The sequence below is a fragment of the Varanus komodoensis genome, unplaced genomic scaffold (genome assembly GCF_004798865.1).
Source record: "Varanus komodoensis strain SLA01 unplaced genomic scaffold, ASM479886v1 scaffold3, whole genome shotgun sequence".
NCBI lineage: Eukaryota > Metazoa > Chordata > Lepidosauria > Squamata > Varanidae > Varanus > Varanus komodoensis.
In genome coordinates this window covers 35,430,062-35,454,616 of record NW_025335761.1, presented here as the reverse complement: position 1 = coordinate 35,454,616, position 24,555 = coordinate 35,430,062, and the positions used below count along the sequence as shown (strand labels likewise).

Here is a 24,555-nt window from a genome sequence, read left to right as displayed (position 1 = left end):
CAGGTAAGAAGACAATTGAAAGAGGGAGTTGAGAGAATTAAATCTATTCAAAACTGTAATAATAGAAGTTCAGCTCAAATGTAAGGAAAGGTAACATCAAATCCAAAAGATCACCAGTAGTGCCAGGGAAGGTATTAGAGATTAGAATGCTTCCTTCAGAAAATGCAAGCCTTGCCAAAATGAGGAAAACAAAAAAGGACTTGCACAAAAAAGTTACAAGCAGACAGTAAGAGTATATTGCTAACAACATCAAACCAACAATAACCATTTTTAAAAGTATATCAGAGGCAGGAAACCAGCTAGGGAGGTGGCTGAACTGTTGAATGACAACAGAATTTAAAAAATATTAAAAGAGGATCAAGAGTTTGCAGGAAAGCAGAATATATTATTTTCATTTGTCTTCACTGTAGAAGATACAAGATATTTTTGCCTGAATTAATATTTCCAGGAAAGGAGTATGGCCAAATGAAGCAAACTGAGTGGTGACAAATTTGAATTTCTTGATTTTATCAACAAATTGAAAACTGATATATCACTAGAGCCAGATAGTTTCTATCCCAGAGTTCTTTAAAAAACCCTCAAATATGAAATTGCTCATCTTCTAACAAGAATAGATAATATGTTCCTGAATTCAGCCTTTGTGCTAAAGCAGTAGAGGATGATCAGTGAAGTGCCATTCTTCTGCTCAATTTGATTTCTCTTGACCAACAAGCATCTCCTTGAGTACTACCTATAGTTGTTCAGGCGAATCCTGAACTCCCATTATCAGGCGATGGCTGAGTGATATCCCACAGCCTAGCAGCTTGTCCAGCAGAGCTTAGCAGCTTCTTACTGTGATGATAGCCAATGTCTGTGCATGTTCTTTATTTCAGAGCGGGGTCGTTTGCTAACCTTTGGCTCCAACAAGTGTGGTCAGCTGGGTGTTGGAGACTACAAGAAGCGTCTGGGCATTAATCTGCTGGGAGGACCTCTTGGGGGGAAGCAGGTCATCAGAGTTTCCTGTGGTGATGAGTTCACTATAGCTGCTACTGATGGTGAGTGTTGATATTATTTGGGATGTAATGAATTTCTATTAAGTTAGGTCTGCTGGGTACTAAAGATGGTTACCTGCCACTTTAAAAGGAAGGTAGCATGAAAGGTATGATACTTCCAAATTTCCATTAGACAAGAGGAACTTAGTTATTATGCTGGTGCGATAAAGTAACAAAAAATAAAACGTAAGTTTCCTACAGAAATGTATAAATTTATATTTATACCTTACCTTTTTCTTTCCAAGGAACTAAAGGTGGCTTACATTATTCTCTTCCTTTTCTATTTCTTATCCTCACAACAACAACCATGTGTGGTAGGGTTGGGCTATGAGTCTGACTGACCCAAAGTCACCCAGTGAGCTCCATGGCTGAGTAGGGGCTAAAACCCAGATCATATCAGTTCCGGTCCCATACTTTTAAGCACTACACCATGCTGACGAGCATATATTTCTCTGATGTGAGTCATTAGACTTTCAAAATAAGTGGAAATAACTGCAATATTATAAGAGTGTGAGATGTCTGACTTTAGGCTGATAAAGATTTTCCTCTCTCCAGATAACCATATATTTGCCTGGGGTAATGGCGGGAATGGCCGTTTAGCCATGACTCCAACTGAGAGGGCTCATAGCTCTGATATTTGTACATCATGGCCTCGGCCCATTTTTGGTTCCCTGCACTATGTTCCTGACTTATCTTGCCGTGGATGGCACACCATCATAATTGTTGGTGAGTATAAAGTAGTTGGGGGTTGGTGTCTGCCCATTAATAATTGTATTCACTAACTGTAATTAATGTGTCAAAATGTAACTAGAGTTCACAGGAAAGAGTGGAAAATATGTTGCATGTATTCTTCCTCCTATGTTTTTGAAACTCTTTGCTGAGGAAATTTTCCCTTTTTTTTCCTCCAGAAAAAGTTATAAATTCTAAAACCATCCTCCGTTCTAGTAGCAGTGGCCTGTCTATTGGGACTGGTAAGTGATCAGACTGTTTCATAACAGATTCCATATTTGGGGTCATATATTGAAAAGGTATAATCTTGAGCAGTTGTTGTTGCAATAAAAATACCAGATAATGGAAAAAGTAAGGTTGCTTACCTGTAATTGACATTCTTCAGGTGGTCATCTGTGCATTCACATATATGGGCTCTGCACTGCACAGAGCCTGTTGTTAAGATTTTCCTACCTAAACTCATCTTGGCCAAGCCCCACCCCTTCTTACCCCTAATATATATAGGAGGGGCTACTGCCATTTTTCCCAGCTCTCATGTGACTGACATTTTGTCCTTGGAACCAGGGAAGAAAGCTGGTCATGGTCCAACTTGCACCATCCTGGTACAGGTTCAAAGGGAAGAAGGTACTCAAACCAAGGCTATCAGCACTGATGGAGGGCTGGTGGGTGGGTTGTGTGAATGCACAGATGGCCACTCAAAGAATGTCAGTTACAGCTGAGCAACCTTACTTTCTTCTTCGTGATATCTGTGCATGGGTGACTAGTGAGCTTACCTTGAAACAGAGGAGGGGTGGTGTCATCAACAGAGGACTGCTCAGCTGGCTGCTCAGCCAAAGGACCAATCTTTCCTGGCGTGGACATCAAGCTGGTAGTGCTGGACAAAAGTTAATGGAGTGATCATGTCACTGCTCTGTAGAACTCCTGCAATGGAATGCCAACATGCAGTGCTGTAGATGTCACCATCGCCCTGGTGGTAGAAAGCATCCTCACTTGTCTGGGGAGGTACACTCCAGCCAGTTGGTAAACCAGTTTAATGGTCTCCACAGTCCAGTGAGTGAGTCACTGGGTACTGATAGGCTTGCCTTTGGACAATTTACTGTAAGAAATGTAAAGTTTCTCCAAGCAACAGAAGGATTCTTGGACCAGCAGAAGTATGAGGGCAGAAATATGGGACCAATAGAATGGCAACACCCTGCGCACTTCCAGGATATGCAGCGCTGATTCCACTGGGGTGGATGGTATTGGAAAGAACACTGGAGGTACAATGTCCTGGTTCATGTGGAACCATGATGCAGCCTTTAGGATGAATTTGTAGTCAGGTTGCACTACTGTCTTGTCCTTATGAAAAATAAGGAACAGTGGATTAGTGTGCAAGGTGCAAAGCTTGCTTGCCTGCTCATCTTGCTGAAGTGATCACCACCAGAAAAACAACCTTCCACAAGAGAAGGCATAGGTTGACAGTGTCCAAAGGTTTAAAAGGGGACTTCGTAAGAGGCTGCAAGAACACCGACAGACTCCATCCCAGTACAAAGGAATGGATGGGTGGGATCAGATTGTGGAGATCTTTAAGGAACTGACAGGACAGAGGGTATGAAAAGACAAAGAAACCATTGAATGTCTTGTGATAGAAAGAGATTGTCACCAGATACACTCTAAGGGAGGCCAGTTTCAGGCATTGTGTATCATACTACCTCCAGCAGCAGCAACCTTGGGAATGGTCTTAAAGCCAGCACTCTCTCTTGTGATGGTTGCCTTATGCAAGGGGAGCACATGGATTGTGCTCTGGCATTGCCAACAGAGTGTTCATCCTGAAAAGCCCGTGATCCACACTCTGCCACCAACCCATGCCTCCACTGCTATCATGTTGCTGACAAATCAATCAGTCTGACATCAATCTGTGGGAAAATTCTGGAGCAGATTATAAAACAGTCAGTCTGCAAACAGCTTGAAGACAATGTGGTAATTACTAGAAGCCAACATGGATTTCTTAAGAACAAGTCCTGCCAGACTAATCTAATTTCATTTTTTGACAAGGCAATCTCCCTGATGGACTGTGGGAACGCTGTGGACAAAATCTCTCTAGGCTTTAGCAAAGCCTTTGAGAAAGTGCCCCACAACTAGCAAAAAGTGGGCTAGATATTGCAACCATTAGGTGGATTCACAGTTGGCTCCAATAGGTCAGAATGCTGTGCAGAGAACAACAGAATGAAATTCAGTAGGGACAAATGCCAAGTCCTCCACTTAGAACAAGAACCAAATACATCACTACAAAACGGGGAATAGCTTTATGTTGCTATTTAAGACCAGAACAGTGAGCAACAAGACCACTTTCATTCATGAAAAGGCCAATCTTGTGTGTATTACTGAGACTGGAGTGGGTGAGTTGGGTGGGGCTGCCCACCTGAGTAGTCAGTACAGCACCAGCATAGGCGGGGCTTGGGATATGATTCACAAAAGTTCCATCTTTCTCGCCAGGCAGCTTTCTCCATCTTGCAGCAGTCTTGGGCAGTGGTGGTCTCAAGTTTGATGTTAGAGGCACATACAACAGTGATTCTGGGTGACTTCAGTTTCCATGCTGTGGCTACCTCTGGAGTCCCAAGTTGGACCTGTTGCCTTTTCTGGTTGAAGTTGTACAGTGGTGCCTTGGCTCATGAACGCCTTGATTCACAACCAAATCGGGTCACGAACAAAAATTTCATGAAAATTTAGACTTGGGTCGCGAACTCCGCATCAAGTGGCAACCAAGATCGCGGCCATCTCCCCCACCCCCCAAAGTGGGGAGATGGCCATGATCGCAGTTGGGTTCGTGAAGGGAAGATGTGCGTGATCACGGGCGTGCTCCTGCAGGAAAGATGGGTGCAATCTCAACCATCTGACCCCCCCAACCAGCACGATCGCGGCCATCTCCCCACCCCGCAGTTGCGTTCGTGAAGGGAAGACATAGAGGAGCTGACGACAGAAGAACTTTCTGAACTCCAGAGTGAGCAACAGAAGGCACTTGCTGAGGAGGATTCCACTGTGGAAGAGGAAGACAGGGAGGAGGTTAGCAGTGATATGATACAATCTATTATGAAAAAATGGAATGAGTGCCAGGATTTCTTTGAGAAGCACCACCCCAACATAACTGCAACAGTGCTGAATCTGATGAACGATAATGTGGTCTCTCATTTCCGGAGGGTTATGCAGCGCAGGAAAAAACAAGTGACTTTAGACAGATTTTTCACGAAAATTGACACTGCAGCTAAGAGACAAAGAAGAGAGGAAACCCCTGAAAGAGATCTCCCCAATGTCTTTATGGAAGGGGACTCTCCCTCAAAACAACCTCCCCCCCCCCCCACCTAGGTTAGTGTTCTCCACTGTACTGTATAGTACTTTGTCACTTTGTTTCAAGTTTTTCTGATAAAAAAAATAGAGAACAGAGTAACCTTATTTACATTGAATCTTATGGGGAAATTTGACTTGGATCACAACCAATTTGGGTCACAACCAGAGTCGTAGAACGGATTAAGTTCTTGAGCCAAGGTACCACTGTACTTTCCTTGAAAATTCAGGTGCATAGTCTGGGGATATTCCTAGAACCATCATGGTTGCTAGAGACCCAAGTGACCATGGTAGTTTTTACCAGCTTCAATAGGTGTTAGCGGTGCTAGTAACCTCAAGACTGAATTAGCGCAATGTGCTTTATGTGGGGCTGCCCTCAAGGCTGGTCTAGCAGTTGGCACTAGTACAGAATGCAACCAGATCAACTTCTGTTAGGAGCTTCCCCTTTTTAGCATAAACTCCGGAACTGCTTGTGGCTGAATCACAAGGTTTAAGGTTTTGGTACTAGTGTATAAAGCCATAAACAACTTGGAACCAAGATACCTACAAGAACACCTTCACTCTTAATAATCTGCCAGTTATTAACGTCATTCAGTGTCATGTTCCTGGTGGCTCCATATGGGCTTGTGGCCTGATTAGAGTCCCTCAAAGAAGAGCCTTCAGTGACATATCTCCATGTCTATGAAGCTCCCTACCTCTGGAGGTTAGGTGGGTACCAACATTTTTTTAGCACCTGCTGTAAACACTTTCACTTTAAGAAGCCTTCCTTGAACTAACCAGCTGGTTTTATCAACTCTGTTTTTAATACATTGTTTTATTCTTCATCCTGTTTTACTGTTCACCTCTCTGAAATCTGCACAGTGGAATATGAAGTGGTGTATAAATTTGGTAAATAATTCTCTCTCTCCCTCTCCCTCTCCCTCTCCCTCTCCCTCTCTCTCCCCCCCCCCTTTAAAATCAAAAGTATTTTTTCCCTGTATGCGGAAACCCTCTTTTCTCTGTAGGTGGCCCTGTTTCACTGCTCATCTTGGTCAGAGTCAGGCCAGGGCTACCAACTCTACTACTGGAGGAAATGTTTAAAGTGAGAGGCAGGAAGACCAGGAAGCAAAATATTACAATTATTATCACAAGATAGAATACGTCTGTTCTAATTAGTGGAATCTGAAGACAGCTGCATAAATTGATTTGATCCTTAAAAAGACAAATGTTTCCTTTTTCTGACTGTGAGAGAAGAGAGGGTTGAGAGGGAAATAAATTCCATTGTCTCCATATCACATTTGAGACAATATTTATAAACAAGAACCTGAAAATATATCAGGGGATTGAAATCTGTTGGGTTTAATATTAAGAAAGTGGCATCAGTGAGTGGGAGGAAGCATTCTGAAAAACTAGGTAATGCAAAGTCTGAATCTAAAGAGTGCCAGGTTACACTGACTACTTACTTTATACTTGTAATGCATTGAGGAGAAGCTGTATAAGAAAAACTGAGGGAATGTAGGAATGCGGTGCATGAACAAAGGGTAGACTGAAGAAAAGCTGGTTATTTTGTTTTATCAATCCATGCTTTTGTCATTTGCTGCTTGTAGGAAGCAGTTTTAGAGAGAAGGTGAATATTTCTTGAAATGTGGAGGAGTGGGTTAGGAAATGTGAACCTGTGATAAAGGTGCACACATTGGGACTCTGCAGGCTACTTGCTAAGGTGAACTGCTGAAATGGAGAAACTCCAGGCAGTGCTGGTGTTCTTAAAGATCAGGCTTATAGTTCAATGTGGGATTATCTTCTCTTTACATCACATTATTCTGATAATTTGCATTCAGGATTGGCAACTCTCAAGTAAGCAAGAGAAATATATAGCTTTTTGATATTCAAATTATTTTCTTTTAGTGGCTCAGAACACTACAACTGAAGGAGGAGAAGAGGAAGAAAGTGAGCGGGATTCTGAAACACCTGATCCCAGCAGAGGCTTTCGAGGAACCATGGAAGCAGACCATGGAATGGGGGATCGGATCAGTGCAACAGAAGCAGTTGCAGATAGCAGCGATGCTAGCAGCTCCTGTCCTAGTTGGCTGCGCAAGGTAATTACTTCCATTATCTCAGGGATGAGAGGATAAATGAAAAGCAAATAGCCTGTCTCCAACTCTTATTTTGCAATTTTGGCTAAGAAGCTTCTTCTAAAACTTAAATGCACTATTTTGAGACTTCCTGAAACCAGCACTGGAAAAATGTTCTTCCACTATCAGTTCTTTACAATGATTTTCTAATGTGGTAGGTTGGATTGGACTGCAAATGGAGCTTAATAGACAACAAACTTTTTCCACTTTAAAAGTCAACACATCTTGAAGGATGATCCATATTGAAGTCCAACATGGGCTCAGCCAGGTAGAATGCATTGCTGCAGCTTTAACATGTTAATACTTCCACTCCTACCTGGCTGAGTGTGTCCAGAGGGTGGTGCTGGGGGATACTTGCTCTACCCTATGGCAGCTCCACTATGATGTTCCACAGGGCTCTATACTATCTCCCATGCACTTTAACATTTACATGAAACTGCTGGGACAGGTCATCAGGAGGGTTGGGTTGAGGAATCAGCAGTATGCTGATGACACTAAGCTCTACCTCTTGTTTACACTGGATCTGGGCAAGGCAATCTCCATGCTGAACCAGTGTCTTAGTTCAATAATGGACTGGATGAGGGCCAATAAGCTGAAACTCAATTCAGGCAAGACAGAAATGCTGTTGGTTAATGCTCTGTCTAACAGATTAGATGGCCATTGTCCTGCCATGGATGAGGTTGCACTTTCCCTAAAGGACAGGGTCCATGGTCTCTGATTGGAGTCTCAGTGGCTATGAATGCCTTTATCTAGCTGTGGTGAATACGACTATGGCCTTACCTGCTTAAATAGAACCTGAACATGGTTACTCATGCGCTGGTACTTCCTGACTGTAATGTGCTCTACAAAGGGCTGCCTTTAAAGATGGAGTGGAAACTTCAAATGATCCCAAACAGGACTGCGTGTCTGGGTCAGGTGTTAGTTCATGTGCCCACATAACACCTATTCTGTACAAATTACATTGGTTGCCAGTTGAATCCCAGGACCAATTTAAAGTGCCCAATTTAAATTTAACATACAAAGTCTAAAACGGCTCAGGACCTGGTTACTTGAAGGACCACCTTTTCCAATATACTCCTACCTGCCCATTGAGGTCTGGGAATGAGGTCCTTCTGAGAGAACTATCCCTGAAAGAGGTAAAAGGAATGACATTTAGAAGAAGGACTTTCTTGATGGCTGCCCCCATCCTTTGGAATGGGCTTCCTAAAGACCACCTGGTGCCATCTCTACTTTGATTTTGGTGCCAGGCAAAGACCATCATCTTTTGCAGATTTTATGAATTTAAAACTGATAGTGCTCACTCCACTCCAACAGATTTCTTCCCTTCTTCTCCCTGTTGTAATGTCTGTTGTATGTTGTTAGCTGCTTAGAGAATCCTGTTGGGCTATTGACCAGCATATACATGTGAAAATAAAGTGGTCACCTTTCTTTTTCTGCACAACTGAATGTGTGGTGGCATATTTGGTTTTATTTTTATTGTGATTATTTTATTTGTCCTGTTTTTCATAGTTTCACAATTCTGAATAGCCAAAATAATAAGGCTTGCCTAGGCAATGTCCTGGTATGTGCCTAACAAAGTGAAGACCAAGAAAGCCTGCTGCCCATTCTTTAATGATGCTAAAAAGCTGTTAAAAATAACTATCCCTAACTTTTCCTAATCTGTAGGTAAACAGACAAAAAGGAAATCAGTTTGTCTTAAGATTGCACAGAATAGTTCATATCCATAGGTTACATTCTGTGTCACTAAAATGGATAAAATGGAACAACAAGACATTTTATGTGACATGCAGCTGAATTTGGAAGGGATTAAAAGTTCATACCAGACAATACACTGCCAAAACTAGGCTCCTCATTTTCACAATTCAGAGCAGGGTGTATTATTGGAGGGGAATGCAGTCAACAGAGCAAACATCATGGAGAAAGTAGCCAGCCAGATTTGGGGAAGAAAACATTCCAGAGTAGCACAGTATGGCAGTCAGTTATATCCTGACACTAGAGTAACTTTGAAAGAGAACCGTGAATCATCCTTTTAAAAACATTACTGGGGTGCAAATCTTTATTGTCAAAATTCTATTGCAAGTAGGCAGGTACATCCCCACTGTTCTGCCACTTCTAATGAATGCAGGAGTCCTTTTTTTCAGGAATGGAACAATATTTACTGCAAAAACGCTCTCCTAATTGCTGTCCTGACAATAATGTTCACTGTCCTTCACTGTTTGGAAAGCAGTCAGCAGTTTTTCATATATATTTAAGACAGAAAGCTGCTTGTATCCCTCATTCATATTTACCTACTTATGCGCTATCTCTTTGTGCGGCTAGGAGCTGGAGAATGCAGAGTTCATCCCGATGCCTGAAACCCCCTCTCTTGTGAGCCTGACCTCTTCAGATTCCGATAAAGAAACTCTTCCCTACAATGAACTGAAGGGATTTCACATGCCGTCACCCACATCTGTTGATATTAACAAGGCCAAAACAGGGTCCTGGGTAATGTAAACATCTGTAAAAATAAAGGGCTGGAGGTAGAAATGGGGTGCATAATGACTGGCTTAAGAAATCTTTGAGTACAAGAAATATGTTACTAACAGTACAGTGGTACCTCGGCTCACGAATGCCTTGGTTCACGAACAAATCGGGTCACGAACAAAATTACTGAAAAATTTTGACTTGGGTGGCAAACTCAGCTTTGGGTGGCGACCAAGATCGCAGCCATCTCCCCCCCCCTCGAGTGGGGAGTGGCCACGATCGCAGTTGCTTTCGCGCAGGGAAGGCGTGTGTGATCAGATGTGTGCTGCTGCAGGAAAGACAGGTGTAGCACAGCAGAGCCATGGGGGAGATGGCCGATGGAACTGCAGTCGTGGCCATCTCCCTCCCCCATGCGTGATCAGAGGTGTGCTGCTGCAGGAAAAACGGGTGCAATCTCGGCCATTCCCCCCCCCCCCCCCCCCCCCCACAATCCTGGCCATCCCCCCAACCCCCCGGGGGGGGGATGGCCCCAATCAGGCTGGGGGAAGGGGGGGGGAGATGGCCACGATTGCACCCAACTCTCCCTCCCCCAGTGCACCCCGTTCGCACCCGCCTCTGCCTTCCCCAATGCGCTGTTTGCGCCTGTCTCCTCCTCCCCCAGCACGCCTCGTTTGTGCCCGCCTCTTCGTCCCCCAGCATGCTGTTTGCACCCGTCTCTTCCTTCCCCACCCCTCGAGTGCACTGGGATGACGGGCGTTTGCCTGGATGACAGGCGCCTGCAGGGATGACAGGCCAATCTCGTTCGTGCTGTGGGGGTGGGGAGATGACCGCGCTTGTGCTCGGGGGCAGGGGGAGATGGCCGCAATATTTGTTGTTGTGACTTTGCTTCACGTTTTTCTGATTTAAAAAATAGTTACAGAACAGATTGACCTTATCTACATTGAACCTTATGGGGAAATTTAACTTGACTCATGACCAATTTGAGTCACAACCAGAGTCCAGGAACGGATTAAGTTCATGAGCCAAGGTACCACTGTACTGTACAATATTCCACAAGGAATCTAATTAAACAGACTTTATGAGAAAGGTAGCAGGAGAGGGGTTAGGTTTTAAAGAGTGATTAAAAATCAGTGAAAAATTAATCTCCAAAGTAGTTGATTTGGTAGAAGGAGACACTGCTGAGAATTATCTGAAATCAATATTGTTAGTGGCATCTATTATGTCTCATCCCAAGAAGCACCTTTTGAAAGGCACTTTTTGCTCACTGTTCATTTCAATAAATCTGATAAGGGTTGGAAAGCAACAAACAACAACAACAAAAAGTCCCAACACTCCAAGAAACAGAAGCATATGTGAAATAGATGAAATTTTTAGCTTTATTATGCCCAAAGGAGGATGTATTTCACATATGTGGCTTGACATATTTGGCAGTGATTTATATATGAACTAATATTTCAGTTTACTGGTAACCCAGAAATTACTCTTCCATTATTCAGTAGTTTTATCTCTGAGTTCTTAGCAGCTCTGCTTTCATCTTCCAGCCATGGCTTTTTACCATGATTTGGCCAAGCACTGATTTAGAAGACTTCACAAATTATGTGTACATATTCCTAAATCTCCTATCTTCTATAGCAGCACCTTTTGGATTCAGCAGAGCCCTGTTGTGGGGAGAAAACATCTGTGCTACCATCTACATGTAAATGCAGTTTGCTGCAAGCTGAAGTGGAGCGTCTGAGTAGTTTAATATCCAAGTGCTTGGCTGACCAAGAGAAGCTGCAGCAAGAAACCACCCGTCTCAGTGCCCAGCTCCAGTGTCTGTCCAGGAGGACAGAAGGAACACAGCAAGTAAGGTTTCCACTGAGGGAATTTAGATTAATTCAGTATTTTGGCCTTGAAACTGGTGCTGAGTTCCAGATTAAGAGAATTTGGAATGCTTGGATAATGTTGGTTGTGAATTGACAGAGCCAGAAATCTTGTACTGCAATCATTTAGTAACTTTAGACAATCTTGGATTGTTAAAGTTTTCTTAATTGAAGTAAAACTGTAGCCTGTTTTTGTTGGTTGAGTTGGAGGATCCCAAACTCTAAATTTTGCTTGTGGCAGTCTAGTATCAGCCTAAACTGTGCAAGTAGATGGAGGCTTCCTTACATCATTCCACCTTTGTTTAAATTCCCCAGTTTGGAGAACCCTAGAGGCTGACAATCAGGATAAAGTTATAAAAACAGGGTTTTTTTCTTTTCTGCTCTCCATGCAATTATCTAGAGCATAACTTGAGCCCAGTAAGCTAATGGTAGGCAGAATGGCTGTATTAATAAGTTCCAGATGAAAGATTTCTGGGAATCGGGTCTTTTTAGTAATATTTTTTGCCAGTCTGAGCCAAATAGCTGTTACTTTCCAATTTTATTCTGTATACAAGTATAGAATAGCAGGGAACATAACACAACTGTAGTTAAACCAGACATCCAGTTGACAAAATACATGTTGCATTTGACACCTGTAGCATTGCTCAGTTAAGAGGTTTGTTTTTGTTTGTCTGGACAGCTGATGGCTCATTCCAAAGCCACACAAACAGCCAAGGAAGAGATGGAAGCAGATCCAAAGCCTGACTTGGATTCCGACTCCTGGTGTCTCCTGGGAACTGACTCATGCCGCTTCAGCCTGTAGTCTTCTGAGTCCACTGGAATACATCCAATTTCACAGCACATTAACTGAATGCAGAGAGCAGCTTTCCTGGCTTCAGGTTCTTTAAGAACAAGGAGGTCAGGGTCTCTACAGCATCCATGTATGCAAGAGGGGAAGCACTTCCTTAAGCTATGAACCTAGGAGGGACTTTAGAGAGAGGCAGAGCCAGTGTCTGTTCAGACATCAGCTGCAAGTCTTCTCTGTTTACACTATGTCAGCCTGCCTTGAGGCCAGGTAGCCACACCACAGGAATGGCTCCAATAGTAGCATGTGCTTCATTTCTTTCCCAACTTTCCAAGCAGTAGTCAACTCATCGTCAGGCATTTTAAACAAAGTGATTGAAGGAGAAAAACACTTGAGCACCTACATTTGCAGTCAAATCAAGAAGTTATTTTCAGCCTAAGTCAAAGGGGCAGGACCTCAGCCTGTGGGAAAGTCATGTGCAGTAAGAGAAGCCTAGAAAAAGTCTTATTCTGAAAGAGGGTGAAAGCACCCCAGAGAAACTGTATTTTTCACTTAGCAGTTCTAGTCCTATTTCCTACAGCCTGTACAAATTCTGTTTATAGCTTTAACTTAAAGGATGTTTGGGAGGGGATCTCAGGCACCCTTTTCTTGCATTCCCACTAAGTTCTTTTTGGATGCAAAAAAATTGGTTGAATTTTCCAGCTGTCCAAGAAAGGGTCTGTGGTCCTAGAGTTCACAGCAACTGTATTTTTAAGCCATATTTGAAATTAGACCCACAATTATTTGCTCCTTCTGTTCAGCTTGGATACCAGAGTAATCTGTTGAAAACCTTTTCCTTTGTACCCTTCCCCAAATCAGTATTTTTGTTTCCTCTCCAGTACTTGATGAAGCTGGAGCTGTGTCAGTTTTAACAGTATGTATCCCATCTAATTGAATTACTGGTAGTAGTTGCCACAGTAGATTCTCATCATTTCTTGTATTATTAATATCAAGCTGTATATGAAGGAACTTGGAAGACATGATTTTCCATTTTAATGGTTTATCTAACTGACTTACAGCTTTGGCATAATGTGACTACTGGGAGCCACATATGTATTCCTCCCCAGCAGGGAATGGTATTCCCACTGTTCATTTTAACAACATTATAGCCTGACCTAAGTTTCTTGAAGTTATATTTGCTTAGTGTCCCTTTACTTTTGATTTGGGAGTCCTAGATTGTAATCTCATACACAAATCGTAACATCCCCTTATGCTCTCTTCTATAGCTATATCAAGCTGATGAACATTTTATGGCTGGTAAAAGGTTTCAGATCATCCTACTCAAATAGTATATTTGAAGGAGTTACCTGTTTCCTCTCAAATACTTTCTTGGAACTGAATCAGATACAGTCTTCTGTTCAGCCCCAGGACTAAAGTGCCTTTCCTTACAATTTGTTAGTGGTAGGAGGAGGAGAAAGAGTCTGAATATAAGAAATATCAGATGTTCCATAGGTCATGCTCTTTAGTTGACTTCCCACATTCTAAATGTATTGGAACAGTTTTGGTTTTGTTTTTTCAAATTAAATGCTGTTATGACTGCAGAGACTGTCCTATTATAAGGTAGGAATAGAGAGTGAGAACAACCAGGCCTGGGCCATGTCCAGCAAGGGATCACTGAGTTGATGGGAGTCACTCATCTACACTGTACTATCTTTACTTCTCAGTGCTCCACATTTGGAAAGTGAGACGCACAGGCAAGGTTCCCCATGAAATGAGTGGAATACTTGATTACCATATTGAGTGAAGGTGAACTGTGCTCCACAGCAATATATGTGCCTTTAAAAGATTTACACTGTTCAAACTGTGCCTGTTACAGACCACGATATATGCACCAGCCATGCTATGCAACCAAAGAAGCAGTTTAAGCAAGAATTCTTGCCCTGGGATAAGAGGGTAAAGGGCAAGTAGGCCAGGGTGCCTTTAAGTAGTTTCAGATCCATTTCCCCTTTTCCTTTTCAGCAGTGCTAGCTCTATAGATGTCAGTCTCCTGCTAGCATTGCTGTTAATTTGTTATAGTACACGTATGCTTACACTGACAAACTAGCTGAAAACTAGTTTGTCATTATCTATCTTTGGCAGATTCAATGGTGGAATGGTTTGAAGTTTTCTGTTTAAATAAATGCTGACACGTATTGCCTTTCTGTCCTGATTCTTTGTAAAAGATATGAAAGTATGCATCTATAGGATGGCCAGAGGTCTTTGTTTTAGAAACAGTTTGCCTGTCTGCTGCTGTTTTTTTTAGAAATTCAGTTTCAAGTTATCAAAACTTGGTAAGACAGATTTAATCATCAAAGGCACAACTTAACCATCTGTATAGTATTGTGCAGTTCAATCCTATCAGTGCTGTTCTGAGTCATGTAAATGACTGGAAAAATCATCAATACCAGTAATCTGTACATTAAGATAGGAGCAATGCACAGGAATAACTGCTATCTTACATTTACCTATATACTATTTAAATTATCTCCAGCTTCAATGTTAAGAATGAATATTTCAGCTTCAGTTTTCTTCCTACCAGAGAACCTGTGTGATTTGGCTAAGGATGGCTCTGAGTAAAGTGAATGTTATATTTTCAAGTATAGGGATCAACCACTCTCTGTCTTCTTCCCAGCCATCCTAGAAGGCAAGTCCCAGATGCACCCTGGAATCATCACAGTACCAGATAGGACTTGGATGTCCCCTACAGTTTCCTTCCCCATTTCATCTTGACACTGATTATGCAATACTCATGACTTCAGATATGAATCAGCCTTTCCCCCATCCTATTCCTTTTTTCATAACATCTTTCTGAAAAATATATCTAGGTAGAAAGCTTGCAGCTTTTTTGAGATTTGAGCTAGCCTAATATGGATGATGGACTACTTCTAGTGGCTGACATGGCTATATCTACTTTGCTGTTGCTATAATTAACTTGCAGCTAAGGAGGAGACATAAATTTCTGTCTGGGCTCACACATTACTAGAAGTCATGGTGATTTCTTACTGGTTTTTCATGTTATCAGAACCCAGTCATTGAGTTTCAGTGTGAAATGTTTGGTTTTCCAAAACCATAGAGAGAGACACCAATTTGTTGTAAGGTTTCTTGTGAAGCTGAACCTGGGAACTCCCATTTTCCCACTGGTGGCGAAGAAACACCAGAGTCCCGTGAAAGAGAGGGGGTGCTCCAGACAACCATTCTCTACTACAACAGCTCTCTAGCAACACAAAAACGCAGCTACTCATCCCTGACTTCTGGATGTGCATGTTTGGCATACAGGAAACAAGTTTGCTAGAGATTTACTTTTTGGATTTTCTCCTAGGATCTGCTGAGGTACAAGGTGTTTCCTCCCAGCTGATCACTTTCAATGATTATGCTATTTTCTCAGAAACAACCACACACACCAAATTCTTTAACTGGAATTATTTGGTTTGACTGTTGATGCACATGGAAGAGAGAAAAAATACACATGACTACCAGAATACCTGTTCAATTTCTTTGTAGTTTCTGGGATTATTTTGAAGGTAATAATTATGTAGCAGTAATAGATGGGATTTAGAAAGAAAACATGCAGGTATATTGACTATAAAGCTGTATAGCTTCCTGCCCAAAATTAGTTTTTACCTTTTCTATATCCCACTCTAAAAATGGAGATTTACTTTGACAACTGTCAAAAGTAATTACAATAAATGCAAGTTTGCATGTTGCCAGAGAGGTAAAATCTTGGGAACAAGTACAAAAGTGAAAGTGCCCTTAGGATTTGATTCCAAAAATGCACACATCTGGATCATTTACAAAGGGGGTAAACAATATGCTGTGTGTCCTGATTTTTGTCTAGCTGGCCATTTTTGGCCATCTAAATAAAACACCAAGGAGGCACAGTTCTTTCCATGTTTGCTGTGGGGGTTGGGGCAGGGGCTTGGCCTTCAGACTCCCATCTCGGAGAGCATAAGATCTTGAAGCTGTGACTTAATAATCCTATACACTCATCTCTAGACACCAGCAGAGAATTTGGAGTATGTTGCAGCTGTTGTTTTATAATCTCAATACAGTGACCCTTTCAGGGCAGACACACTGCAGGGCAGACACACTGCATTCCATGAGGGTACATTCCCCCAAAAGAAGCACCCACTTATTTCATAACAACCAACAGTTTTATTTTTACCCTCTTTAATGCAGTATCAGTATTTTGTACTGTTCAATGAACACCACCATTTTGAATATTTGTGTCTCAGAGAAAATCAGTGGCAATTCTTGTGAGTAACATAATCTGTTCAAATGTTACACCATAAAATTAGCCTAATATCAGAGAGGAGATTGTGACAGAAAGGCTTTACATTCCCACATGCAATAAAGTACCTGTTGCAATGTCATCCAAATTACCACATTCTGCAGGTTTTTATTTATTGCAGATTGTTGTAATTGAGAGAGTGTGCATATAAACATATTAGCTATTCTGCTACTCGCTTGAATAATTTCTCTGGCTCCCAGCTTTCTCTCAATAACCTGACAGCATAATTGCGGATACTCCAAATGCCCACGTCTTAAAGAACCTTCTTAGTTGCCTTTCCCTCAGCTTATGGTTGCATAAAGATACAGGAATGAAAAGCTACAGCAAATGATGCTGAAGTAGCCCATCCCACAATTATCATGTCCATTTTTCTTAAACGTATCTCCTTAGAAACTGCTTTGGAAAAGTGGAACAAACCAAGTGTCTGCCATTGTTTACACATGGCGAAGAAACTGAATGGCTATCAAATTCTTCCAAACCAAATATGAAGAACAGCATACTATACATCCAAGTAGGAACTGCCTCTTTCCAACTGTTACACTAGTAATATTCAGATAATTATAAGAACAAGGATGCTGTTGAATAGCAAGAACATCAGTACAAAATGTTATATGCCTCTGTCACTGACAGCACACTAAAGTGATTCTACTTAGCAGATGCTTTCAAAGAGCTGCAAGGATTGAGCCAAAAATGGCAGAAGCTTGATCTTTTCTGCTGTTTTTTTTCAGTACTTCCTTCCAGAACACTACTCTTATATCCTAATAGGGCGACAGAAATCCTAATGTTCCTGCTAAATGTGCAAGAAAAGAATAGAACCAGTTAGCATACAGCACAGGTGTGAAATGTCCTATCTTAGATTTAACTCTATTCTCTTAGGAGGCACTAACTTTAATATACAAGGGCTTTAATATTATAACAAATCGTTAGCATCTTCCCAATTTTAAACCGTTGTATTTTTAAAAATGGAAGCAGCAGCACTGGTAATACTGCCCACTATTCCGTGCTGTCAAATTGAGGGAAATAGTGGGACACATCCACATGACTGCACCAGTGCAGATCTCTCTTTGGCCCAATGCTAGCAACGTCTCTTTTGCTGTGGTGGTGGGGGTCTGTTCTTAATGTTCTTGCATTTAGGAATGTGTCTCTCGGCTACCTTAGGTGCAAACTGACGGGTACAATACGGACACAATTTGTAGTCTGGGTTCTCCATGGCAGGTACTGGGGGAAGATCTGAGGCCTTTCCCCCTTTGGAGATTACTCGCTGCACCTCACGAGCCCTGCGCAATGTCTTGATGAAAGATTCGTGCTTCTGCCTCCAGTTGCTTTGCTTAAATATATCACTGCTTTGCTTGGAAGCCTCTGAGTTTTGGATGGGTGTTTTTTTCTGTAGTGACAAAGGGGAGTGGAAGAAATCATTAGTACAACCCTGTCAACTGATACTTAGTATTTCTTGCAATTTTTGTTGACGACACAATTCAGTTGTCACAGAATAGGATACTTCTGATACAGTAAATTTTAAGCCCCTTTAAGGCAGACAGTGTGCACAGGAGAATAGGAAGCTGAATCACACCATTCATTCCTGTAGCCCATTATTATCTACATTGAGTGGCAGTGGCTCTCCCAAGGTTTCAGAGGCAGAATTTTTCCAGCCCTACCTGAAGATGCTGGTGATTGAAGTAGGGACCTTCTGTGCATGAAGTATGTGCCCTATGAGTGGAATGCTTGCTGCTTTTTGTTTAAGCCATGTCATGTTGTTCACAAGTGTACTGCAGATCTACACCACTGCTTCTACCTAACCCAATACCATAAATTACATCATCTGACACTTGTAAGTGGAGTACAGATTAAACACTTGCACTAGAAAAAAATAATTGAAAAACAGAGTATCTGTTCCATTTCACTCTTCAATGTAAGAGGACTTTTTACCCCACTCACTGTTACACTTCATGATCACATTTCTTCACACAGAATCATGCAGGCCATCATATCCAACATCTTACTGGATGCAGGACTCGAGTCTCCCATCAAAGTACCCAATCTGACCCCACTTAGCTTTTGAAATTAGGCAGGATCACGCACTTTCGGCTATATGATCAGTGTTAATATGCACTATGACCACTGACTCCACCAAAGCATGATCTACTGAGTTATCTAGATGACATACAGTATCTCCAGAGTTCGCAGCAGGCAGGCAAGTGGCCACACAATCTGCACACCTGTCACACACCCAGCTATTTATGGGTGAGTTTGCATAACAATACAACTGATTCTACAAAAATAAGAATCAGTGTGGATATTTTAGTGTGGATTGTTTGTGGCACCACAATGGTGCAGCCTCACAGATGATCAGGCTCACCATGGGTGGTTCTCCTCACTCTTCCAGTGAGCATACAGGTGTCCATTGTGGCACAACTCATGTTGTCTCCCCATCCCCACTCTTTTTGTTTACTTCCCTCCTGCCCTTAAAACTTCAAAAAACACAACTGGGGTTGTATTTTCTTTTTCACATGCTACTGTTGCTTTTTAAATGACTGCTGATGGTAGTGGTCTTCTGCACTTACACGTGTGTTCTTACAGATTTCCACCATATGTAGACTTGCCTGGTTGCTGCCCTTTTCAGTTTCAGTTGCCACGCCATTAAACCTGGCAGAGCTTTTGACTCTGGGTTAACCCATGGGTTTTTGGGGTGGCTTGTATTCCAAAAGCATGCCACCCTGCAGAAAAGTGGCTCATGTTGGTCAGTGTTTGGACAAGAGACCACCTGGTGGTCCCATATAAATCCAAAGGAGGGAAGAACATGCATTAGCTTGGAGTAAGCACATGTATTACCTGGGAGATATCTGAGCCTTTCAAGAGATGATATGTCTCCAATTCTGTGCCCTTTGCTCTAGCCTTACTTGAATCAAACACTTTTCTCTTGGAGCCATGATTTTTGTTGCAAATGCTTATGTGCTTCTCCAACCTGGAGCAGTAAAGCCTCCGTCCACAGGAGCTGCACTCTCCCCAGTCTTCTACGCTGCTTGGAACCTCCATGTGTAATGGTTCTGCTGCCACACAGGCAACCTGTTGTGAAGAGACTACTGCTGGAAAAGCTTGGACATGCTTAGGAGCCAGTTCTGGGGAACAAGTAGCTGAAATCTGAGATACATTTTCTCGCATTTTACTGTTGCTAGCTACCAACCTTTGCTTTTTGAGCCTTTCCATATGGAGCACCTGGGGAAGCAGAGCAGCACCCACTGAAGCTATGGGACTCTCTGGAACATGTACCTTTTGACCACTGCATGACCGAGTTGAGGACCTGGAAGCATGACTCTGAGTAACACCTGCTTTCACCTCAGGCATCACTAGTTCTCCTCGTTCCCTTCTTGTTCCAGTCTCTGCCTGCTGCCTTTCCCACTGGATCCTTCGGAGCTCTTCTTCTGTTCTCCTCAGCTTCTCCTTGAGGAGAGCCTCTTTCCGCTGGATCTCTTCCTCTAAGCTCTGTCCAGCAGCTTCAAGTTTTTGAATGCAGCCTGGCTCTGCCCTTCGTAAATGAGATGTTGCTCTCTTGGATTGTTCTATGGAAAAAGGAGATGGCACTCCAATAGGCTGAGCCTTGACTGCATGTGACCTTCCTTTTCCTTCTGCATTAGTGCCACTGGAAGGAGTTTCTTTAGTAAGTGGGCTTCCAACCTGCCAAGAACTGGGAAGGGGTGCTTTCCCAGCTTTATGGTGAAGGACTGGTTTAAGTGGATATGACCTGTCTACACCTCTCCGCTTGCTTCCCCAGTGCAAGGGCAGAGTGCTGGCTTGTTCCTTCAAATACCAGCTGTGGGAGCCAGCAGAACAGAAGCCTGCCTTTTCTAAAATCAGCCGACTACTTTCTGCAGGCTGAGAACAGGAAGAACTCCGCTCTTTTTGGATCTGAAGTTCTGCCAGCTTCTCATCTTTGCTGCGCAAGAATTGCTGCTGGATATTAGTCCTCAGGTGCTCTACTTGGGACTGTTCTTTAAGTGTGTCAGAATGACACCTTTCTTGGTTTGTTGTAGGAAGTCTGGGATTGGATGCTACTGGATCCATACGTGAACACACAGCCAGCTGCAAGTGAGCCATTCAGTATTTCCAGTAAAACCTAAGGAAATGCAGTAAGTTATTCATGTTATCAGTGGGACTTTCCTATTTCCTATGTTATGATTGGGACTTTCCTATTTACCCTTTTACTTTATAGGGAAAAAGAGAAGCAAGACCCATCAGCCCTGGCAGACCTTTATAAAGTTATATAGAGGACATTTTTTAAAGAGCCACAAAACAGAACAGTTGTTGCATATATGAAGGGTCACCTTCAAATGTAACCTTTTAAGTGAATACTGTCCTCCCACTTAAGGATACAAGAGTTCCTCCAATGAGGCCCTGCATCAGATTTCAATTCACTCAAAGCTCCATGGATCAACATGCATAATTATGTTAATACAATTGCACATTATGATAATATCACTTCAACAATCTTAATGGGAAAAATATAAGAGACCCTACATGAACTCCATCCTGGATGGAAATGCTTTTTGGTCCACCAGGACCATGAGAGTACAGAATTATGAGGGCAGAAAGAAATTCATAATTGCATAGCAATTAAGTGAACATAGCACAAACAGTATATAAAGAGCAAAGCAGGTGGTATAGAGCCATACAACACAAAAGAAATCTTATGCCTACTCAGGGCTCTTTTTTTTTCCTAATGAATATTTATTTACTTCACTTTTTTAGTGCCCAATAGGTGAGGCATCCTAGACAATTATTAATACTACAAAGGAGGTAAGTTAAAACAGCTCTAATAAAATCAATGGAAAGCCTAATAAGGCTGCCCCTTGCCCCATTACTTGCTTCCCTGCCCCAGAGCTGCAATACAGGATTCCAAACTCATTCTGCAGCCAATCATGGCGCGCCTCAAGGCGTGCATAAGAATGAGGCAAGGAACTTATATCCTATATATCAAAGTATGTGGGTGGCAAGATTGCTAAGGACTCTATGGAAGCATTTTGTCAGTTTGACTATATTGGTTTTTGTTTCTGTGGTTGTGCTGTTGTTTCTATCTGAGCTGCTTGAGCATGTGATTACAACCAGATCCGGCTGGCATAAGGTTGGGAAATGTTTGCAGCAGATGTTTAGACTATAGAACTTTTATCAGCAAGATACAATCCACAAAGGTGAACTAAAAGATGGGCCACACATTTCAGAAAACTAGGTTCCTGCCAAAATACACACTTTTAAATAATGACAGCAATTCTGTATAATGGTAAATCACTATCGTCAAACAATTAGCTCTCAGTGCAAAGGGCATGCATTGTTTTGGTTCAAAGGTATATTAAGAAATGCAACTGATTGGGCCTCAGCTTCTGAATAAACAGGTCCTTTAGCTGGTATAACCAGCTAGTCAATTTCAGAGTCTATGTACACTTCGTATATTTATTTACATCCAACGGTCGGTGAGAAGCCTGGGGGTGGGGTGGGGTGGGGGACTAACCCACGTTCAGATTAATTCTTTTAAAAACAATTCCAAAGTCAAAATCTTGAGTCAATTTAGACTGGAGAAAATGCCTGTAACTCCCAGCATGCCCCGGATTTTATTTTTTCTAATTTTGCAGAGGACTGCACCTTAACAAGAGCTACACGTACATGCATTTACGATTAAGTTCCATCCCTAAAGGAGACAGTAATGGAAGTGGCATCCTTTAAGGAACAGTAGGCTGTTGCTGAAGATTAACGGTAGTTTATGCTTAGAATTAGAGTTATCACAGCAATGCTTCCTTCTAATGTTTGCCTGAAGCAACTACCTGTTCAGTTCTCTACGATACAACGGGCGCAGCGGTCTTACAAGCAGAAACGTGAGGAAGGCAAGGGACCCGATCGCAATGGCAACTTGAACTCACACTTGCCACAAGCCCTAGACTGCGTGCATCAGAGGCACATCACCCCATCCCGTACGGTCAACTGAATCAGCCACCCTTGCCTCTTCTTACCAGAGCCTCCGATCCGCCATGTGGCTGTGTACTACAGTTGCCTAGCAACGAGCACGCGGAGACTATATTCGATTGCGCTCTAGGGACTTCCGGTCAGCTTCTCTAACCTCTGTATAATTTTAACAAGCTGTGTCATAAAGGCCGACCTTCTTTTTCTCCCTCCCTCCCTCCCTCAGGATATTTAGTAGTTCACATATGTAACTATCCCTCGCTGTTGTTTCACTGGATTCGTCGCTCTGCCTATACGGTTCCCTTCTCTGAAGACTAGTTCTCGTTTTATCCAACGGAAGAGGGTGTCTGTGCTTTCGCTCAACTTTCAGCTTCGCTTCCGCTCTACGTGCCGAGGCCTTTCTAATCACCCTGGAAGAGGCAGCTCTATGATAAGCCGGTTCGGAGCCGTTAGGGGCTGTTGCTGCGCCACAAAGGCGCTGTCCTCAGACTGGCTGGCTCGAAGACGGGCGTTCTCCCTCGTGGCGAGGCTGGTGGGAGTTTTGCGTTGTCAGAGAAAACATTGATCGCCCTCTAACCCTTCAGCTCCAAAGGCGCCTCCCACGTCCATATTCAGGAGGCTGCGAATAAGGGCAGAAGAATGTCGGAGACTTGCGCTTCCGTCTTCCGTCTTGGCCGCCTATATAGGGCAGGGGATGCGAGTGAGGGAAGGATTGTGGCCGGGAACAGGGGGAGTCTTTCTTCCTGGTTGATATTCACTGGGTCGAGCTCCCCTCTGCACCCACATGGCGCAACGGTTGGAGGCTGTTGGGAGGACCGTCGTCTTCCTGCATTCGAAGGGGTGGATGTGGGGTTGGCACCTGCATCTCCTTTCCTGTCTAATTGCGCTTCTGCTTTTGGTCCAGGCACCGGCGACCATGGCTGAGGGAGATGGCCTAGTTTCAGTAGATTATGAAGTATTTGGGAAAGTCCAAGGGGTGTTTTTCCGCAAACATACACAGGTGCGTGTGTCCTGCCTGTAAGGCAAACAAAATGTTAGACTGGTAGCAGTTTAGATCCCTTGTTATTTCCTCCTCTGTAACCACTTGTGCTCAGTAATGGTAAGTATTTGGATCTGAGAGCTTCGGAATGCAATGTTACATTTGCTTACCTGGAGTAAAGCCATTAAAATAGTGGGATTTATTTCTGAGGAGATGAATAGAAGATGGTGTTAGATTCTTTTCTTAGAAGCCGTCCTATTGTAAGCTGAGTCTTGTTACTGACATTTCCAAAGTGCTAAACAGGAAAAAGCTCACTTTGAGATATTAGTTTCACACAGATATATTCAGTATTTTTCTGTCCATTCGTTTTAATTATATTGCCTGGAAGGGGTCTGCATTTTTCTTTTTTCTTTTTAGGCTCAAGGAAAGAAGTTGGGTGTGGTAGGCTGGGTCCAGAATACTGACTACGGTTCTGTGCGAGGGCAGATCCAAGGCCCTACTGCTAAAGTGCGACAGCTTCAAGAATGGCTTAAAAAGACAGGGAGTCCCAAGTCTGAAATTGACAGAGCTGAATTCCGCAATGAGAAGAAGATTGCTCGTTTAGAGCATAGTGACTTTTGTATTGTCAAATAAGGCCCAGTGGGAGAAAGCATTATACTTACACAAAGTACCATAGGTTTATCTAGAAGAAAGTAGTCTTTAGTTTTCTAGTATTTGTGTGCAAATTTTCTCAATATTAAATGTTTATTAATATTGTTATTAGATTGCATGTTCTCATCTATAGGCTGGTTTACTGACCTAATGTCTTGACTACAAATATATTAGCCTTTAATGAAGAAATTCCCTATGTATATTATGTCCAAATGTAACCTTACTTTGTAACAGTGTTATTTTGCACATACAAGTGAGTTAGTGATGTTTTTGTTCTTTTTAGTTCCCATGCCATATAAATTGTGCTTTATACTGTAGATATTCCTTGAAACATGCATTTGATTTTTGGTTTAGTTTTCTTAGAATAAGTTC

At 42.5% G+C, this 24,555-nt stretch overlaps 3 protein-coding genes across 8 annotated transcripts in view; 2 read left to right on the top strand and 1 right to left on the bottom strand.

The window, feature by feature from the left end:
* NEK9 (NIMA related kinase 9) overlaps window positions 1–14,472 on the top strand; it is a 45,700-nt gene extending 31,228 nt beyond the window's left edge. Inside the window, exons 16-22 of one of the 2 annotated variants that reach the window (XM_044436310.1) lie at window positions 873–1,034; window positions 1,587–1,757; window positions 1,940–2,002; window positions 6,966–7,156; window positions 9,512–9,676; window positions 11,291–11,500; window positions 12,197–14,472. In XM_044436310.1, coding sequence (XP_044292245.1) covers window positions 873–1,034; window positions 1,587–1,757; window positions 1,940–2,002; window positions 6,966–7,156; window positions 9,512–9,676; window positions 11,291–11,500; window positions 12,197–12,319 — 1,085 coding nt within the window. In that variant the 3' untranslated portion in view covers window positions 12,320–14,472. Of the gene's footprint in view, window positions 1–872; window positions 1,035–1,586; window positions 1,758–1,939; window positions 2,003–6,965; window positions 7,157–9,511; window positions 9,677–11,287; window positions 11,501–12,196 lie in introns of both variants that reach the window. The other variant, XM_044436309.1, reaches the window with a different exon arrangement.
* Window positions 14,473–17,628: 3,156 nt separating this feature from the next.
* ZC2HC1C (zinc finger C2HC-type containing 1C) lies at window positions 17,629–22,702 on the bottom strand. Of its 2 annotated transcripts, XM_044436081.1 has the most exons (3): window positions 22,418–22,702; window positions 19,437–20,718; window positions 17,629–17,991 (listed from the first exon to the last, which is right to left on the bottom strand). In XM_044436081.1, exons 2-3 carry the CDS (start codon window positions 20,697–20,699, stop codon window positions 17,683–17,685), a joined length of 1,572 nt encoding a protein of 523 aa, XP_044292016.1. In that variant the 5' UTR covers window positions 20,700–20,718; window positions 22,418–22,702; the 3' UTR covers window positions 17,629–17,682. The 2 variants fall into 2 exon arrangements, with proteins under 2 accessions (XP_044292016.1, XP_044292015.1); XM_044436080.1 differs by lacking the exon at window positions 17,629–17,991 and having other exon boundaries at window positions 19,351–20,718; window positions 22,604–22,702.
* Window positions 22,703–22,878: 176 nt separating this feature from the next.
* Window positions 22,879–24,500, top strand: ACYP1 (acylphosphatase 1). 4 transcript variants are annotated; one of them, XM_044436087.1, is made up of 3 exons: window positions 22,879–22,991; window positions 23,458–23,553; window positions 23,950–24,500. In XM_044436087.1, the coding sequence occupies exons 2-3, from the start codon at window positions 23,470–23,472 to the stop codon at window positions 24,163–24,165; spliced, it is 300 nt and encodes a 99-aa protein (XP_044292022.1). In that variant the 5' UTR covers window positions 22,879–22,991; window positions 23,458–23,469; the 3' UTR covers window positions 24,166–24,500. The 4 variants fall into 4 exon arrangements, with proteins under 4 accessions (XP_044292022.1, XP_044292021.1, XP_044292023.1 ...); XM_044436086.1 differs by having other exon boundaries at window positions 22,932–23,085; XM_044436088.1 differs by having other exon boundaries at window positions 22,982–23,081.
* Window positions 24,501–24,555: the final 55 nt, after the last annotated feature.

Excerpts from the sequence above, each read along its gene's own strand:
- ACYP1 (XM_044436085.1), top strand. The coding sequence starts at position 23,193 with ATGTCGGAGACTTGCGCTTCCGTCTTCCGTCTTGGCCGCCTATATAGG. Across the intron at positions 23,349-23,457 it reads TGCACCCACATGGCGCAACG|GCACCGGCGACCATGGCTGA; the intron begins GTTGGAGGCTGT and ends CTTTTGGTCCAG. Across the intron at positions 23,554-23,949 it reads TTTTCCGCAAACATACACAG|GCTCAAGGAAAGAAGTTGGG; the intron begins GTGCGTGTGTCC and ends TTTTCTTTTTAG.
- ZC2HC1C (XM_044436081.1), bottom strand. The coding sequence starts at position 20,699 with ATGGCTCACTTGCAGCTGGCTGTGTGTTCACGTATGGATCCAGTAGCA. Across the intron at positions 17,992-19,436 it reads AAGGCTCAGATATCTCCCAG|AAAAAAACACCCATCCAAAA; the intron begins GTAATACATGTG and ends TTGTCACTACAG.